Genomic DNA, 18,767 nt, shown 5'->3' on the forward strand with positions numbered 1-18,767 from the left:
CATTCATGATTTTGATAATAATTTTGTAATTCTATATTTGAAAGCTTGGGTTTCATGAACATCTCTTAAAATCTGTAAGAAAATTTAAAAATGTAAATTTCAAATCTATCTTAATGAAGAAGGAAAACAGAGAAGAGAATAGAATTCATTCCCAGAATGAAAAAAGAAATATTTTAAGGAAGGAAAACCCAGGGAGACAAATTATTCTTCAGCACTTTAAAGCCTCATCATGGTTAAATATCATCACTTTATGTAACCAATGTTTAATTACTGGTATACTATTAAATGAAACAATATAGAAAAGAAGGTTAAATTTAGCTTTTTTTAAAAAATTTTAAACACCATAATCTTATCTGAATTCCACCAGATTTCAACACTGGGGGCTTCAGGAACTTTCTGAGACTATTTTTGCTCATCTCTATAATAAGAAGTAATTCAGAATTCAATTTAGTAACATCAAATGGTAAAGCCGCAACTATTTTAATTAAGATTTCTTTTAGTTAATCTTAATTCATTTAAATCAGCGGGTGACATTTTTTCTACTGGCATGCATGTCCTTTTCCAATATGACAAGTCAGTGGAAAATGCAGACAACCCTGCCACAGCTCAATTACTCGGCTACTGCCTCTAGGCAGAGCCCAGTGACAGGCTGCTGCAGAGGGAAAGAGGCCAGGCTTTCTCTGGAATGGTCCCATGAAAGGGTCTAAGGGGAGCCCAGCAGCAAATTATTGTAAAACAACCAAGGATTTTAATGGATATGTAACCATCCCTGGAAAAAAAACACACATTAAAAAGAGAGTCTCGCATCCTTATATGATCTTGTGAAAATTTTGAATTTTTACAACTTTGTTCTTTGGAGTCTAAAAACACCTATAAAACATTATTAAGTTGATTGAAAATAGCTACAGTTCTTATTCTATCATTCTGAAATCTAGCTGATCTACATTTTATAATTTACCAAGACTCAGAGTATAAGATTTGTAAGAAAAGAGAAGATAAGATCAGGTCTAAGCTCCGAATATTTGAACAATTTAGGACAAAGTGCGTATTTATTTTGGTCAACTTGTTCTTCATTCCTATTTGTACTTATTTGGTCTGTCAAAGTCCAAGAAAATCCCAGTGCCCAGTGAGGCAGGGAGGTCTCTACCGCTTGCTAAAAAGCTAACAGATCTGCCAAGAGTCAAAGACTGAGGGAATCTCTGGGTGGAAGAAATACTGCAACTCATTCAAGCACCATTCTCCCAGATCTTCCTCGCCCAGAGATGTGTGAGCAATAAAGGAGAACAAAAGCAATTCCCTGTGATCGCTGGTGCTTCCCCAGAGAAGAGAGACTTGAGTAGTTTGGTGAAGACAGAAATGCAGTAACAGCTGAGTAGAGCATGTGGGCTGCCTAAACTTGCTCAGAGGGGACCCTGCTGGGGAGACTTTCAGTCCTGGGCCAGTTGGAGTGTACAGCGAAGTCAAAATTCCAAGTGGATAGTGCAGTGTGATGCCAGCAACATGTACACTGAGGTTAGGAGGACGGCTAAATCGGATTAGAACGGGAAGCTTAGTTGGTCTGATTTCTAACTGGCTGTTTTCATCGCAGGGCTAGTATTTCTGAGCCCTTCACAGACAGCATGGTCGTCATGAGGGACTGTGACAAAGCCACAGTTTGGGTCATGTCTGATCCAGCCACAATCCTTAGCATTGAAAGCCAAGAATATGATTTGGACCTGGGATAAGTCTTGAGAAAAGGTGAATTCAACGTGTGGCTTTCTCTTTGTAAAAAAATGGGTAGACATGAATTTTAAGAGTCAAGATCTTGCAGGATCTTATCTTTCTGTTGGTGTTTCAGAGCTTATTTTATTTTCACTTTTAACCCATGCTGCACTTCCCCATGGTTAACATGGCAAATTTCACACATGTAGAAAGTCATGCAGATGAATTATTTTACCTTTGCCTGCACCTACATCAGGTGGGAGAATACCAGCTTTCATGAAGGGAAACAGAAACAGGACACTCTATAGTTAGCATGTAAAGCTCCATAAAAACACCTCTTAAAATGCTAAAGCATGCAAGAGCAGAGTGTACCACATCAGTGTACCACCACAAGGCATGCTGGTGTTCCCAAACTCACCAGGAATCAAATCCCCACAGTACTTAAAGAGCTTTATTCATTCTTGCCTATTATGTAAGATGCTTAGGAGATTTCAAACCAAATTTCAATTTCTAATGATGGAAGATAATCAAATAAATAACCCTTAAGCAGTTCTATAATTTAGAGGCATGCAAAATCTTTTACTTTTTTTTTTATCATTTTCACTAAATCTAAAGTTTTTCAAAATCATTTTTAAAAGTATGAAAGGAAGAGTTCCTTCCTTTCCTAAATACCTTAATGGGGCTCTTTTGCTTTCTCTGTACCAGATGGCATAGCAAACTATGAAGTCCCATGCTCAAACATAAAAGTAAATGCATTATTTAATAACTGTTTTGATTTCCTTGCCAGAAAACCTAAATCAGTATATAGACTAGCAAATTTTTTCTGATGAATCTAGACCACAACCAGAATCACGTGTATTTATTTGTATATAGGTCTGCATGTCTGTGTGTGCATGAATGTATGTTACACACATATATATGTATATGTGTGTGTATATCTGTATGCAAGGTTGTAGACTGGAAAAAAACATCGTCTTGAACTGTGAATTCAAGTGTGGCAAAATGCTGTAATTTCCTACTCTCACCTCAATATTTTAATACACGTTTAAAAGGGACTTAAAAAACAAACAGCAAATCATTATTCCAGTATGAATTAAGTAATTTTTTATATATATTTCAGAAAGAGAAGTTACTATTAGTTGGGTAACATGGATACTTCCACGGTAAGAAGGAAAGAAAAATGTGATTTTTGTCTCATGATACTTCTAATTACATGGATTTTATACCATGTAAAGCTTACCTTCATCCACAGTTGTTATTGCTTCTTCTGTTATTTGACTTCCTGATCCTGCTGCTGTTTGCGCATAGAAATAAAACTTATACCGAGTGCTGATATTTAAATTTTTTAAAATCCAGCGGGTCTTGTTGGCAGGAATTTTCAGATCTACCAGAGGGCCTAATTCATGTGTGCTATTAACTGTCAACAAGAACATAAACAAAATAAAGTAATAAAGTAAACGAACAAACCAAACAAAAACAAACACATTGACAGAGAACAAAGCAATGGTTACCAGAAGGGAAGGTGTGTCAGGAGAAGGGGAAATGGGTAAGAGAGTTCACTGTGTGGTGACGGATAGAAGCCGAACTTCTAGTGGTGTATACAGAAGAGTATATACAGAAACTGTAGTGTACACAGAAATCAAAACAGGATTGTACACATGAAACTTGCAGAATGTTGGAAACCAGGGTTTCCCCCGTTAAAAAAAACAAAGTCATTCCCCATTCACTGCTGTAGGAACATTATCATAAATAAACGCATCAACCCAAAATGTTAAACGCGGATTACACTGATTTGTGTAACCTTACTCACTCTTTGTCCAACATAATTGATAACCTTACCTAGTCCTATAAATGGGAGATTGGGATTGACATACACAAACTACTATATATAAAATAGATAACTAATAAGGACCTACTGTATAGCACAGGGAACTCTTCTCAATACCCTTATACTGGCCTATGTGGGAAAAGAATCTAAAAAATGAGTGGATATATGTGTGTATATATATATATATGTATGTATATGTATATATATATATATATAACTGAATCATTCTTAGCTGTACACCTAAAATTAACACAACACTATAAATCAACATACTCCAATAAAGATTACAAAAAAGAGAATGATCTCAAGATTCACCCTATAATTATAATACAAATGCATCTATGTAAGTATATATGTATATACATAGACAGGTATTTAATTTTGCTTTTGCAAGCCTTTTACATATAAAAAATAAACTAAGGGATTAACCATTAAAAAATTTCTATAATATGGTGCAACAAGGGGAAATATAGTCTCCACTGGCTTCTAAGCTGGGAGAATTTTACATACATAGACATAGACATAGACAGATATTTAATATAGATACACAGATATTTAATTTTGCTTTTGCAAGCCTTTTAAATATAAAAAATAAACTATGGGATTAACCATTTAAAAACATTCCTATAACATGGTGCAACAAGGGGAAATAAAGTCTCCACTGGCTTCTAAGCTAGGAGAATTTTATAGCTGAAGCTCAATAGCATTTCTTATCTCGGTTTTTTCAGATGCAGTCATGTGTTCTTAAATAACCCCTAAACTTGTCTTCAGGGGCCTTGTGCTAAATGTACCCCTTTTCTTCCCATTTTGTGGTTCTACATAATGCCCACATATGTAACAATAGTACCCACCTAAACCCCATGCTCAAGGTCTGTATTATTCTACAGATCATTTATATTCAAAAGCATATATGTCATTTTTCTTTAAAAAGTATGATTTGAAGTTCCTTCTAGATTAACAGTTGAAAGTGTATATATATATACATATATTCTACAGTTGTAAGGAAACAACTCGTTTGTATTTTAAGATAACTGTTAAGATCTTTTCCTTCTTAAGCCATATTCCCCAGTTTCTTTCTCCCCATAACTTACTTGGCTGATATTTTAAGGTATACTCTGTCAAAATGCCATTTGGGTGGCTTGGTGGCTCCCATTCCAAAGTGAGAGAATCTAGTGTTGGATTAACAATCTTCAAAGAGGACGGAGCACTGGGGACTTTAAATGAGAAGTATAGTCAACACAAAGGTTTTTGAATGTTTCAAACTGCATTAAAGTGACATATTTCATCAGACCTACACCACACATCAAAATTTTTATAACTCATTCTTATTCATGATTCAGCTGAAAATATGTTAATAGAAACCTGTTCTGCTTCACCATTTCCATCTAAAGTCATTAAAACCATTCTCTCCAAATACTTAAGGACTTTGCCTTGATACAGACCCAAACTAACATTCAAACTAATATTGTTGTTCTTTTAAAGAAACAGTACATGTTTGTTTCTTGAATGGGATCTTAATAAAAGCAAACTAGTAACTGAGCAGAACTAGTAATCTAACCAGACCTGCAAGTAGAAGCAGTTACATTCTGGGCCATGAAGGACTGTTTTCCCCAACAAACCAGGAGTCTGCAAACAGTCAGAACACGCTGCGTGCTAGGCTCTGGGCCTGAGCCAGGCTGTCCAGGTGCAGAGGAGCTCTTATCCCAAGAGCTGACAGATGCCCAGCATCTCTTGGTGATGGACAACAGCCCGGTTGCTGGCAAACCCTTGGCTCTGGGGAAGGCCTGCAGGGAGTCAGGATCTCTGTGGCAGAGGCTGGCAGATTACCAGAGGAAACATGCCTGGTCTGCCTTTATCCCCTTCCTCATGAGGATGAGGGATGATGGCAGTCCTCCTCCATGATCGTTACCTTCTCTACGCAACCTACCACGCTCCCTAGACCCTCCTGTCATTATGGCCAGAAACCAGGCAGTCAACTGGAATTTCTCCCTCTGCCTCATTTTTACCATCTCCGGAACATGAAATTCTGCCACATCCACCGTGGTAACCTCAACTATATCCCTTCCCTCCTCGCCTCTCAGCTGCTGTCCCCTTCAGGCCCTCAGTGGCCTTTGACTGAGCCTAGCAGAGTCCTGGCATATATTTCCAGGTTTGCTCACATCACCCCTTTGAGAATCTGACACCCATAAACTCTCCCCTGAAAAATATATATCCCTTGTATATAACACTAGGGGGTTCATGGAGCTCCTTAAACCCATCCATCAACCCCTTAAGAGACTACAGTTCCAGGTTAAGAGCTCCTGGTTTGAGGGTTAATATCCATAGCATTTAAGATCAGCCATCACATTGGTCCTCCCAAACTCAATTCCTCTCTTTTCTTGCCATTCTTGGCGGCCTAACTTACAGTTCCCTGAAGGAGCCATGCTGCTTCCTACCTTTGTGTCTTGGACATACTACTTCCTCTCTTGTCTGTCCTTTAATCTCCTGGCCCTCTTTTCTATGGCACCATCCCCTGAGCTATCTAAAGAACCAGTGTAAGGTCTCACCAGTGAAAGCCTCTAGCGGAAGGAGCCCTGACCTCCAAGGAGCAATGAGGTTGAGGACAAGGCATTGTAATGAGATGGGGGTTAGGACACAGGTGACTCTCAGTGGCTGCTGGGCAGCTGCCAACACCAGGAGCCCTGCAACCGGAAGTCAGGACAGGGTTTGTCTGTAAACTGCTTTTATCTGTGTATGGGTATATGCTTGAAAAAAAAAATACTAATGAAATAAGATACATGCATCACAATGTCCACAGCAGCACTATTTACAATTGCTAAGATATGGAAGCATCCTAAGTGTCTATCAAGAGATCAATGGATAAAGAAGATATGGTGCATATATACAAGGTAATACTACTCAGCTATAAAAAGAATGAAATAATGCCATTTGCAGCAACAGGGAGGAACTTGGAGGCTATTATGCTAAACAAAGTAAGTCAGACAGAGAAAGACAAATACTATATGATACCACTTATATGTGGAATCTAAAAAATACAACAAACTAGTGAATTTAATAAAAAAGAAGCAGACTCACATATATAGAGAGCAGACTAGTGGTTATCAGGTTGGAGTGGCAGGGGGAGGAGGAATACAGAGGTAGGGGAGTAAGAAATTATTAGGTATAAAAATAAGATGCATGAATATATTTACAATATGGGGAACATAGCCAATATTTTATAACTATAAATGGAGTATTACCTTTAAAATTGTGAATTGCTATACTGTATACCTATAACTTACATAATATTTGTATTGCAACTATACTTCACCAGGCTCCCAGGTGACTGTGCCCAGACTCCTCCAGCCCCACCTCCTACATCAGTGTGTTTGGTTCTCCTCTCCCCCTCTCCCTGCCATGGCCTGCACTTGGAGTTCCTCTTCCCAACACATTCTGTCAAGACCTTCAACCTTCGGGGACTTTCCTGGTGGTCCAGTGGTTAAGATTCCATGCTTCCAATGCAGGGAGCACAGGTTCACCTCTGGTTGGGGAATTAAGATCCCACATGCTGTGTTAGCATGAACTCTGAAGCTACACTGAGAAAAAAGTAAACTACAACCTAGAGGATTCTTTTCCTTTCTAGATGCTTTTCTCAGGCAATCACATTTAGCTCTCATGCTTTTTGGCTAAGGTAATTGAGGTTTAAAGAAGTTACATAACTTGCTTTAGGTCAGAAAGTTAATGATCCAGGTCAGCATCAAATTAGTAAGGTTCTACAAGGCATTGTAATAAGATAGGAGCATTGTACATCTCACTGTAATGAGATGCTTTCATATCTTAGCAATTGTAAATAATGCTGCTGTGAATACTGGGGTGCATGTATCTTTTTTAATTAGTATTTTTTTTCAAACATATACCCAGACATGGATAAAAGCAGTTTACAGACAAACCCTGTCCTGACTTCTGGTTGTAGGGCTCATGGTGTTGGCAGCTGCCCAGCAGCCTCTCAGACTCACCTGAGTGTCCCAACTCCCATCTCATTACAATGCCTTGTAGAACCTTGCATAAGTGTCCATCAACAGACAAGTGGATAAAGAAGCTGTGGTACATATATACAATGGAATACTACTCAGCCATAAAAAGAATGGAATTTTGCCATTTGCAGCAAAATGGATGGACTTGCAGGGTATTATGCTAAGACAGTATGACTAAGTGTGGAGAAAAATGTTAAGTTGAGAGAAAGGTGGTTTGGGGGAAGCCTGTGAAGCCTTATCCACAGCCTCAGGCCATAGATGAGCTGACACTTTGCCAACTTTGCCAGCTCTGTGTGTGCTGTGTTCATCTATGAGACAAATCACATTTGGCTTCCAGACTATACCTTACTTTGGGGCCCTTCTTTTACCCAAAGCCTCTCAAGATGTGCCATATTCTCCTAGGATCTCAGAAATACATCCACCCTACCTCCTTCTGGAGTATTGAAGACCTTGTCAGGGCTGGCTGGGCCTTCCCCTTTCCCATTGACCACACGGACATTCAGTGTGTAGTGGCTAAAGGGCTCCAGCCCAGGCAACATGCCGTGAGTCTTGCTGCCCTGGAAAGTAAGGATCTTCTTTTCAATATGGCGTCTGTTTCTTGTCAATGAACTCTGCGTCTTCCAGTAGTAAATCTGAAACAGGAAGAAGAAAAGTCAGGGATGGACAAGGGAATCAACGGAATCTTCATGATCACAAAATTAAAGCTTTGTGTTTTCCCCCAGAAAGTTCCTGGGTACATTTTAGACTAGTGGAACAATGGACAGATGTTGATTTTGAGGCAAGCGAGTAGGACCCCACAGGTAGTGAGAGAAATTAAATTAAGAATATTTGATGAAGCTGGACTATACTATTTTGTTAGAGGAGTCTAAGTGAAATAAACTAAAGAAATGAAACAGCATGAGACCCACAGAGAAGGATTTAAGTGTCCTTTATTTATATAAAATATTCTAAAAGTAAAAATCATTGTTGTTGTTTAGTTGCTAAGTTGTGTCTGACTCTTTTACAACCCCGTGAAAAAAATTAAAGATTACTGCCCAATATTTACAAACTTTTCCAGACTTAATACAACTTCAAGCACAGTATATCATTCAGTTTAATCCTAAAACCCACAGCAAAGGTGTTACAACTTTTATTATGACTATTCCTATAGTACAGATGAGCCCCTGGGCTATCAAGAGGCAAGAAGACCCTCTACGAAGTCTACGGCTATCTTACGAAACCAAACTGCACTGCTTAATTAAAAGTACTTATTTTTTGGCATTAAATTGCAGACACAGATTTTGAGGAGATAAAGTATCGATTAACTTTGGATAAAAAGGCAGAATTGCTATTTATTAAGTCCTCTTAAATTCTCTTAGGAGTTCAAAAGCACTTTCAAAAGAAATCAACATATTTACAGAATCTGGCCAAATTGAACGTGATGCAGTGCAAAAACTGGCCTCTAGATGTCAGGGTTTAGCAAATCAAAGCAGTGACTTCTTGGTTGCTAGGAAAGTTCTTTGACCATCTGTCAATCAAAAACAGGAATCGGTCTTTCTACCCTTCCCAAGAACAAAGAAAATTGAGGTTTATAAGAATGACCTAGTTGGGACTACATGATCTTGACCTACAATCTAAATTATTAACAACAAAAGTCTACATTGTTCTCAGGATAATTTTGTTTGTTCAACACATGTCACTATTGCTTTCAAGCTAGGTGCATTTCATTACACTGTAGCTTTCTGAACAATAGTTATTCCCATTTAATGCATTCGCTAACTGTTGAGTTGCCAGACTGTTAGATTACATGTGGGATAAATGAGAAAGTACTTTTCTCTCACTTTGTGAACGGTGAGATTTTGATCTGACTCTAGCTAGGATGCTGCAGAGGTGGCTTGCCAGATGAACTCTCAAGGCTTCCTCCAGCCAAGAAAAGAATCTGGCATGCCTTTCACTTAGATGGGCAGGTTCTAAGAAAAGAACGAGAAAAGTGTCTTTCACTTGCCCGATAGCCCTGCAGGTGTCCTCGGATACTTTTCAGAGGTACAGGGTCCCAGTGCACCTCAGCTAAGGTGCTGTTTACCACGTTGACACGCACATTCCCAGGAGCCACCATTGGAACTGGGCAAGATGAGAAAGGGGGGTAAGAAGTATCAATGTCATTTTGAATTTCATGCAAAAATGTCACTGTCTCATAATTTTGACTTAACACATGCCCCAACCCTATTCTACAAATTATCAAGCAGGAGAGTAATTTTTCATTTTTGATATCTGTTCATTTGACTTTGTGAGAATAACATATCTTTTAAAAAAGTAATAACGTTCAACATTCTGAACTGATTTTCTATATAAGTAGGCTGTTTAAATGCAGAAATGTTGAGCAAAATAACTGCTGCCTCTCTCCTTCCCAATCTAAGTACCTCTGGACATGGCCTTGACTTGCACCTTGGTAATCTGTTTTGCTGGGGGAAAATATACACAAAATAGCATCAGACACTTACGGTCTTCTCCAGAATGTCCCATGACCGCAGCTGGCTCTGGGGCAAACCCTGCATCGTTCAGGGCCTGAACTTTGATCAGGTATGGAACAAAGGTTGGGGTGCCTGAGACAATGTATTTGGATACATTTGCCACAACCACAGACGTCCATTCATCATCGCCATCCTTCTGGCGCCAGCTAACTTTGTACTGAAGGCCTGGCCCATTAGATTCAAAACCATTCAAGGGCTACAAGAAAAGCCAGATAATCAGAGCTTATAAAACAGATTGACTGCACCATCTTATACTGGAATGGCAAGTTCAATTCCCAGACTTAAGGACAGTGAGCACTGAGACAGTAAAATATAAGCTATGAACAATTTTCTCCAGGAAACTTTTTGTTTTTTTTTTTTCACATGGATGAGATTCATAGCTTGTTTGGGATCAACCCTTCAAAGGTAGTTAATTTCTATCTTGAAGTAGTAAAAACCACCCAAGCCTCTCAAATTCTGGCTTCACAGTTATGGGTGGGTGACATAAAACTTTTCAGTTATGTAATTTCCTTTTTGTATTTCTGCTTGTGTGACAGTACATCAGTCTCTATTTTACTTGGAGACTGAAACTTGTGAACTACTTTTTTATTTAAAAAAAATGATACTGGCTTATTCGGCCTTGTTTCTCCATGCATGTATATAAGTATATACAGAAGTGTATGCAACTAAGTATGGTCCTGTATGGGCCTATCTAAAGTAAGTTTTAAAAAACCACAAGTAAATATATATTAATTTTTCAAGTCCAGAAAATACACATAGGCTAAAAAGGAAATAGTAGAAGTTGACTACTGGTACGTGTCTTCTAGATGGTTCTTTATGATGACGGTAATTCTAGTCAGCATTTATTGAGCATGTATATGTGTTAGGCACCATCCTACATGCTTGCTATGCATTAACTCCTTTAATCTTACGAGGTTGGTTCTTTGCTATTCGCATCACATAGACACATGATGGAGATGTTAAGTGTTACACAGTAAGTGGCAAAGCTGGGATTAGCATCCATTCATTTTGGCTCCAAGGATCAAGCTTTTAACTACTACACTATAAATAAATAAAGAGTCCCCAAAATGGATGAAAGGGGATTTTTAATACAGATATTATTTTTAAAAAACTTTCTGGGATGGGGAGGGGAAGGAGGATCATGAGACAGGGGATATATGTATAACAATGGCTGATTTGAGTTGTTATATGACAGAAACCAACACAACATTGTAAAGAAAATTTCCTCCAATTAAAAAATAAATTAAAAAACAACTTTTCCCTTCACTAGGTATTAACTTGTGATTTACAATGTGCCTATGATAGCATTTAAAAAACACGGAATAACAGGCACTTCTGTTTATACTAAAGGCCTATTAAATTTTAATTTAGATATATGCTGTTAACCTTCTTATATATAAATAAAATACCTTCCCTAAAGAGGAAAAGTAAAAAAAAAACACCACAACTTTTCTTTCCACTCTAAATATACTGAGGAAAATTGAAGATTTCAGACATAGCTCACCTTCCATGTAATCACCAAATTATCTGGCTCTGATCCCAGCCCTTCCACCGCTGTGGGATTTTTATCAGGTTCTAGAAGTCAAGCAGCCATACATTCGTAAGCTTTGATCTTTTGCAAACAGTGGAAGACTTTTCTATTTTATTTCATATCACAGAGGTCCTGCTTTACCTGCAGCTTTAGTCAAATACTGCTCAGATGCCTCGCTGGGCAGACTCCTCCCCAGGTTGTTTTCCGCCATCACTCGGAAGGAATAGTTGACATAGGGCGACAGCTTCAGCTGGGCTGTGGTCTGTGTTCCGGGAACTTCAGCTTGGTGGTGCCACAGCCCTGGCTCATGCATTGCATCTTCATACTCAATGATGAATTCTGGCCATACCACATACATGCAACAAACCCAAGACATGAACTCATTCACCCAACGGTAGGTTACTAGGATAATGAACAAGATAATCTAACAAGAGCAGCCAAACATGAGTTATCTCACTTTCAAGAAAAAATCACTGGGATATTTTGACTTCAGAGTCCTATTATTGTCCTCAACATTTAAGCAGATCCAATAATGTGTGGTATTCTTTCTTTAGCATGTTGAGTTAAAATTATTTAGAAGTGACCCACATATTTCTAGGAAAGTTTAAACAATGAAAAAATGACTGATTTTTGTTTTCCACAAAAGGAGAAGTTAAATTAAATACAAGAAGATACCATTTCCCACTACATAGATTGGCAACAATCAAGCATTTAACATATTTTGTGGAACTGGACATAGGGAAATGGGCATTCTTTCTTTTTTTTTTTTAGTGTCCAAAAGTAATCCTTTATTCATGATACACTGTGTTTTCTAGATATATCACAACAGCTTTAAAAAATCCTAACACTTTTCAAATACATAGCACTATAACTCACTTAAAAAAATAAACTCATCCTTTGCAATAGATATTTTATACTAACAGAGGTAAAAGGAAATGGGCATTCTTATACTTTGCGGGAAGCATGAATTGGTACAACTTCAATGGAGCACAAATTAGAAGATCTAACAATATTTAACTCAGATATCCTTTGATTGAGAAACTGTGCTTCCAGCAATTTATTTTGAATAAATGTGCTTATGCATATGTTCAAAAATACATGAAAAGGAATCCACATGGCAGCATTGTTTGCAAGTGAAACAACCTAATTGCAAACAAACTAAATGTTCATTAGTAGAACACTGATTAAATAAATTAAGATGCATTCACACAATGGAATATTCTGCAGCTGTAAAAAATGAATAGGGCTGCTCCACATGTACTGAAACAGAATGATTTCTAAAATGTATTGTTAAGTGAAACCAAGAAGGGTTTAGAACATGATCCAGTGTGTGCTGGATACTACAGTTGTGTAAACGTAAAAAGATTTACTATGACATACACACATACACATGTGCTTAAATGTACATGTGTTACTTCTCAGAGGACATAGACTGGAATACTGGTGTCACTGGAGGAACTGAGAATCAGGGGTGGGAGGAAGACTTACTTTTTAATGGATACCTTCTCTCTTGTCTCTATTAAGATTTTGTGGTATGTGTATTTTATCCTTGTAAAAACAGGTATTTATTCGAAAAGATGAATGCGCTACAATGCAGCACTATTTACAATAGTTCAATGCAGTACTGTTTACAACAGCCAAGATATAGAAGCCGTCTAGATGTCCACTGACAGATGAATGCATAATGAAGATACAGTACGTAAATACAACGGAATATTACTCAGCCATTAAAAGAATGACATAATGCCACATGCGGCAACATGGATGGACCTAGACATTATGATATTAAGTGAAGTAACCCAGGCAGAGAAAGACAAATACACAATATTGCTTAATCTACAATATTGCTTAATCTACAATATTGCTTATATACAAATATACAATATTGCTTAATCCAAAAGAAATGATGCAAATGAACTTATATACAAAACAGAAATAGACCTATAGACATGGAAAACAAACTTATGGTTATCAAAGGGGAAATGTAGGGGGAGGGATAAACGAGGAGTTTGGGACCGACATAAACACAGTACTCTCTATATACAAGAGATAACCAACAAAGACATATGGTACAGCACAGGAAACTATACTCAATATTTTGTAATAACCTAGAATGTGAAAAAATAGGTGTAAGTGAATCATTCTGCTGTACACATGAAACTAACAACATTGCAAATCAAGTATACTTCAATTAAAAAATAAATGGAAAAAAGGGTATTTAGATATTCGTTAATTATCTACTACTTGCCATGTACCATGATATGAATTATAGATACAAAAATGAACTAGAAATATGTGTTGCACTGCTCATAAGCTCATCACTTAGAATTCTCCTTCTAATCTACATTAATTTGCTAGTGATCACCAGTTTCATAAACCGATGACCTTCACATTTATATCTTTAGCCTCTATCTCTTCCCTGAACTGCAGTCTTGGATCCTTAATCACCTACTCAAGAATTCCACTTGTTTGCTGAGTACGGTATCTCAAATTAGATGTAACCAAGACTGATCCCAATCTTCAGCCCAACTGGTAGTGACAACTCAGGTCAGAATCTTTTGAAGTCCTTTTTGACTCCTCTCTTTCTCTCAAATGCTCAACAGTCCTGTTGGCTGTATTTTTAAAATATATGCAAAATTTCAGCCTACCATTTCTCAGCTTCTCCATCTCCATGAGCTAATATAAGACTTGAAGATTTCTTGTGTGAATTACTGCATAACCTCCTAACTCACAAGTTCCCAAACTTCTAGGTTATAGTAGGCTTAGTGTCCCAGTACTTTTTTTCATGGCTCCTTTAGGTCAAAAGAAATACCTAACATTTCCAAGTAGTAAGGAGTTAGGTCCATATAAACTAATAAGTGTTTATGTCTTAACTTAAAATGAACAGGAAACCATATAACTTCTCTAACCTTGTCAACAAATTAGATACCACCTTCCTCCTTTCCTGTTTCACATTGATTTTCACACAGTACTTGCTTTTTATCACAGCAAAGGCTTTGCAGAGATATGACATTGTCACAATGTGACATAGCACTATTAATATTGAAGCTGTGAACTACCTCCAGCTAGTATTTCATGGGGTGTCTGACAGATGTCACTGTATTAAAAAAAAAAACCAAAATTTAAAAATCACAAATTTAACATCTGGAGCCACACCTGTGAGTTTGCTGAGGTTCTGCATGGTATTTCAGTGTATGATTTGAGAACCATGGTCCTGCCTGGTCTCGCCACCCTGCTATCCTCTTGTCTCTCTATAGACTATTTTCAGTAGAATAGCCAGTGTGATCCACTGTTGATTAGTCACAAAGTCATGTCCGACTCTTTTGCAACCCCATGGTCTGTAGCCTGCCAGGCTCCTCTGTCCATGGGATTTCCCAGGCAAGTGGAGTGGATTGCCATTTCCTTCTCCAGGGGATCTTCCCAACCCAGAGCTTGATCCTGTTTCTCCTGCATTGCAGGGGATTCTTTGCTGCTGAGCCATTGGGGAATCCCAGCATGATCCATTCCTCTATTTAAGTCCCTCCAATTCCTTCCCAACCCCTACAATGGACTACACAGCCCTACACATGCACATCCCACTCCACCCACCAACTCCCTGTCTCTTTGACCTTCTCTCCTACTTCACTTCCTCTTGTTCATTTCACTCCAGCTACAGTGGCTTCTGAGCAGACACGCTCCTATCTCAGGGTCTTTGCTCTTTCTCTTGCTCTCCCCGGGAAACTCTTCCTTCAGATAACTACATAGCATGTTCAGTACCTCCCTCTTCATGTCTTAATTGACATATACAAACATTACCTTCTTTTTTTTTAAATTGATTATTTTGTAATTGAAGCATAGTTGATTTACAATATTGTGCTAGTTTCAGATATATAGCAAAGTGATTTGGTAATACATATATAGATGAATGTAACTATAATCATTTCTCATTCTTTTCCATTACAGTTTATTACAACATATTGAATATAGTTCCCTGTGCTAAACAGTAAATCCTTGTTTATCTATTTCATACATAGTAGTGTAAACCTGTTAATCCCAAATTCCTAATTTCTTCCTTCTGCCTTTCCCTTTGGTAATTATACATTTGTTTTCTATGTCTATGAGTCTGCTTCTGTTTTGTAGATATGTTCATTTGCATTGTTTTTTAGATCCATATATAAGTGATATCATGTAAGATTTGTTTTCTCTGTCTTACTTCACTTAGTATGATAATTTTTAGGCCCATCCATGTTGCTGCAAATGGCATTACTTCATTTTGGATGGCTGAGTAGTATTTCATTTTCTTCACTCATTCACGTGTTGATGGACACTTAAGTTACTTCTATGTCTTGGCAGATTATTGTAAACAGTGCTGCAATGAATACTGGGGTACATGTGTCTTTTTGAATTAGGGCTTTCATCTTTCCTGGATATGTGCACAGGGATGGGATTGCTGGATCACATGGCAACTCTATTTTCAGTTTTTTTTTTTTAAGGAAAATCCATACTGTTTTCCAGAGAAATGCTACCTTATTAATGTAGCTTTTCCTAACCACCTTGCTTGTAATTATATCCTTTACCCCTGTATTCTTTAATCTCTTTCTCCTACTTTGTTCTTTGTGTGGCCTAAACATGGACACACACACACAGCCGTGTGTATATATATGCTTATATTTGACTCCTCTAGAAAGCAGATGCAGAGACAGAACTAAATGTGTGCAGTGTCAATATATACATGTATATGGAGGGTTAGGGTTAGCATGGGTAGCGCCCCACCCTCTGCGGAACTTCCCCCTGGGGTCCTTGCTGACCTGGCTGAGACAATCTGTACTGGAGTCTGAGAGTTCTCCCACACACTCCTCCTTCCTCTCTCCTTTCACAGGGTTAGGTAAGTAAAGTGACTTTTCAAACCCGCAACCGGTAACAGAGCTCAGTGCAGACATCTGAGGTGTCTTTCTTTCCATTAGCCCTTGCTATAAAGTGACACCTTCACCAGCGTTAATGCCTCACCTTGATGACATTAGTCTAGAGAATGAAATCAGGTGAGGGACCATGCTGTAAGGATACTGGAAGAGCTTAGTAAAATTAGACTATGGACAAGCTTAGAAGTTTTAAAATCAAACAGATACTTGAGAGAGTAGACACAAGTCTGTAATATGTTTATGCTGCATGAAGACTAAATTACTTTCCAGTGACTAAGATGATTCTGAAATGATGTGCATGTTGATTTATTAAACCTGCTGTAAAGCAGAATAGTTCCAATGAAATTAAGCAAAAACCTCTCCTCTGTCTTCTGTCCTTTAGTGTAGGTCCTTTCTCGGTGGATTTTCAGTCCTTGATCAGAACACTCATTTCATTCATGCCAAGTCTTCCTGTTCATCCAGTATATTAGCCAGACTTGGCTGGTGAGGATGCTTAGAGACTTTTTTTTACCCAGGTTAAAATGACCCCATCAGATTTCAAGGCACTTCTACTCTTCATTCATTCAACAAACACCTATTGAGTACCTGTTATATACCAGGAATTCTTCTGAAACAAGTTAGTCAAAAATCTCTGCCCATATGGAGTGTATATTTTAGTTGAGGACACAAATCATGTAAGAATTGAATCGCCAGTCTATGTCTGACGCAGGATACAGCATGCTTGGGGCTGGTGCATGGGGATGACCCACAGAGATGTTATGGGGAGGGCGGTGGGAGGGGGGTTCATGTTTGGGAACACATGTAAGAATTAAAGATTTTAAAATTAAAAAAAAAATTATTACTGTATAGTGTCTATATATATGTATATATGTATACATGCATATGTACACATACATATACACGCAGTACTCAGATCTCTTTTCGAGAGAGAACCCACTACCAGGAATGTCAACAGCAGGCTCTGTCTGTGCCCCTTTCCCAAGGATCAGGTGCGGCGTTCCCGTGAGGCCACTCTCTACCTGAGCTAGTCCAGTGACTGAGCACAGCAAGGGCCCTAGACTCAACCCCACCCTCTGCAGAACTTCCCCCTGGGGTCCTTGCTGACCTGGCTGAGACGATCTGTACTGGAGTCTGAGAGTTCTCCCACACACTCCTCCTTCCTCTCTCCTTTGACAGACATCAGACCTGCGTTACAGTCTGAAGCTCCTTCCTGCCTACTGCTGCTTTCTCTCCCTTTTATCTTCCAGGGGCTCTTTCCCAAATAACCTCTCTAGGCTGATGTCATCAAAGTGAGGAGTTTGAGGAGTTAACACTGGTGAAGGTGTCACTTTATAGCAAGGGCTAAGGGAAAGAAAGACACCTCAGATGTCTCCACTGAGTTCTGTTACCAGTTGAGGGTTTGAAAAGTCACTTTACTTACCAAGTCTCAATGTTCTAAGATTTAGACTGGTCTTTCTGTTATTTTCTCCCATATGAATGGGCAAAATATCTTCCTACTTTGGTAGAAATTGAGGGTGACTCTTACGGATCTTTAACACAAAAGGACAGTCTATTCACTTAATTAACATCTTTATCCATCAGTGTCCCAAACCAGAAACTGCAACCAAGAATGACTCCAGCTCTGAGGAGAGGTGAGCCATAAATAAATGTTTTGGTTCCATGAGAAATGAAGCAGAGGATGCCAGGAAATATCTCTGTGGGAAATTTCAATTGCATGTGACAGAATGCTTTGAAAATAATCATAAAGTTTATCAGTGAAAAAGCAAATGACATCACATACTTGTAATAGGACTATTGTTGTCATCGCCTGGGGTCCATGACAGCTGAACACTCCTGTCAAGTTGATCTGTCAATTCTAAATCAAAGGGAGGATTTGGGACATCTGTAGATCAAACACATACATCATAGTTAGCCATCCGACCTTGAGGTTCTCCATTACTTGTGCTACTGTTCACAGAGGGGACTCTTAAAGACACAGAGCACGCAATGGCCAACGAGCATGCAACCGAAAGGAAATGAAAACAGCTGAGGCTGCTGGGAACACACACACACACCCAGGAGAACCCCTCAATGAGCTCTGCTTGTATCTTTTTCAAATGAAACTAATTCCCTTGTCACCAAAGCCAGTGGGATGGACAAGTATGGTTCTCCAGCACTCTCAGTGTGTGTCTTTTCATAAACACAGACGAGCACAAACAGAAATGATAATATGAAAGCTGAATTTCTAACAAATGGGAAACAGAGAATGGCAAACACTGAAAAACAAAATACAGGTAAATGCATGTA

General features: G+C 38.5%; 1 protein-coding gene across 5 annotated transcripts in view; it reads right to left on the reverse strand.

Moving 5' to 3' along the window:
* The window catches only part of NRCAM (neuronal cell adhesion molecule), a 91,811-nt gene that overhangs the window by 24,576 nt on the left and 48,468 nt on the right, over positions 1–18,767 (reverse strand). For 3 of the 5 annotated variants that reach the window (XM_052638952.1, XM_052638951.1, XM_052638950.1), the window contains 8 exons: positions 18,262–18,363; positions 11,725–11,922; positions 11,557–11,627; positions 10,023–10,248; positions 9,527–9,642; positions 7,970–8,174; positions 4,621–4,743; positions 2,942–3,118 (listed from right to left, as the gene is read on the reverse strand). In XM_052638952.1, coding sequence (XP_052494912.1) covers positions 2,942–3,118; positions 4,621–4,743; positions 7,970–8,174; positions 9,527–9,642; positions 10,023–10,248; positions 11,557–11,627; positions 11,725–11,922; positions 18,262–18,363 — 1,218 coding nt within the window. Of the gene's footprint in view, positions 1–1,936; positions 1,973–2,941; positions 3,119–4,620; positions 4,744–7,969; positions 8,175–9,526; positions 9,643–10,022; positions 10,249–11,556; positions 11,628–11,724; positions 11,923–18,261; positions 18,364–18,767 lie in introns of all 5 variants that reach the window. The other 2 variants (XM_052638949.1, XM_052638948.1) reach the window with 1 other exon arrangement.

The sequence above is a fragment of the Budorcas taxicolor genome, chromosome 4 (genome assembly GCF_023091745.1).
Source record: "Budorcas taxicolor isolate Tak-1 chromosome 4, Takin1.1, whole genome shotgun sequence".
NCBI lineage: Eukaryota > Metazoa > Chordata > Mammalia > Artiodactyla > Bovidae > Budorcas > Budorcas taxicolor.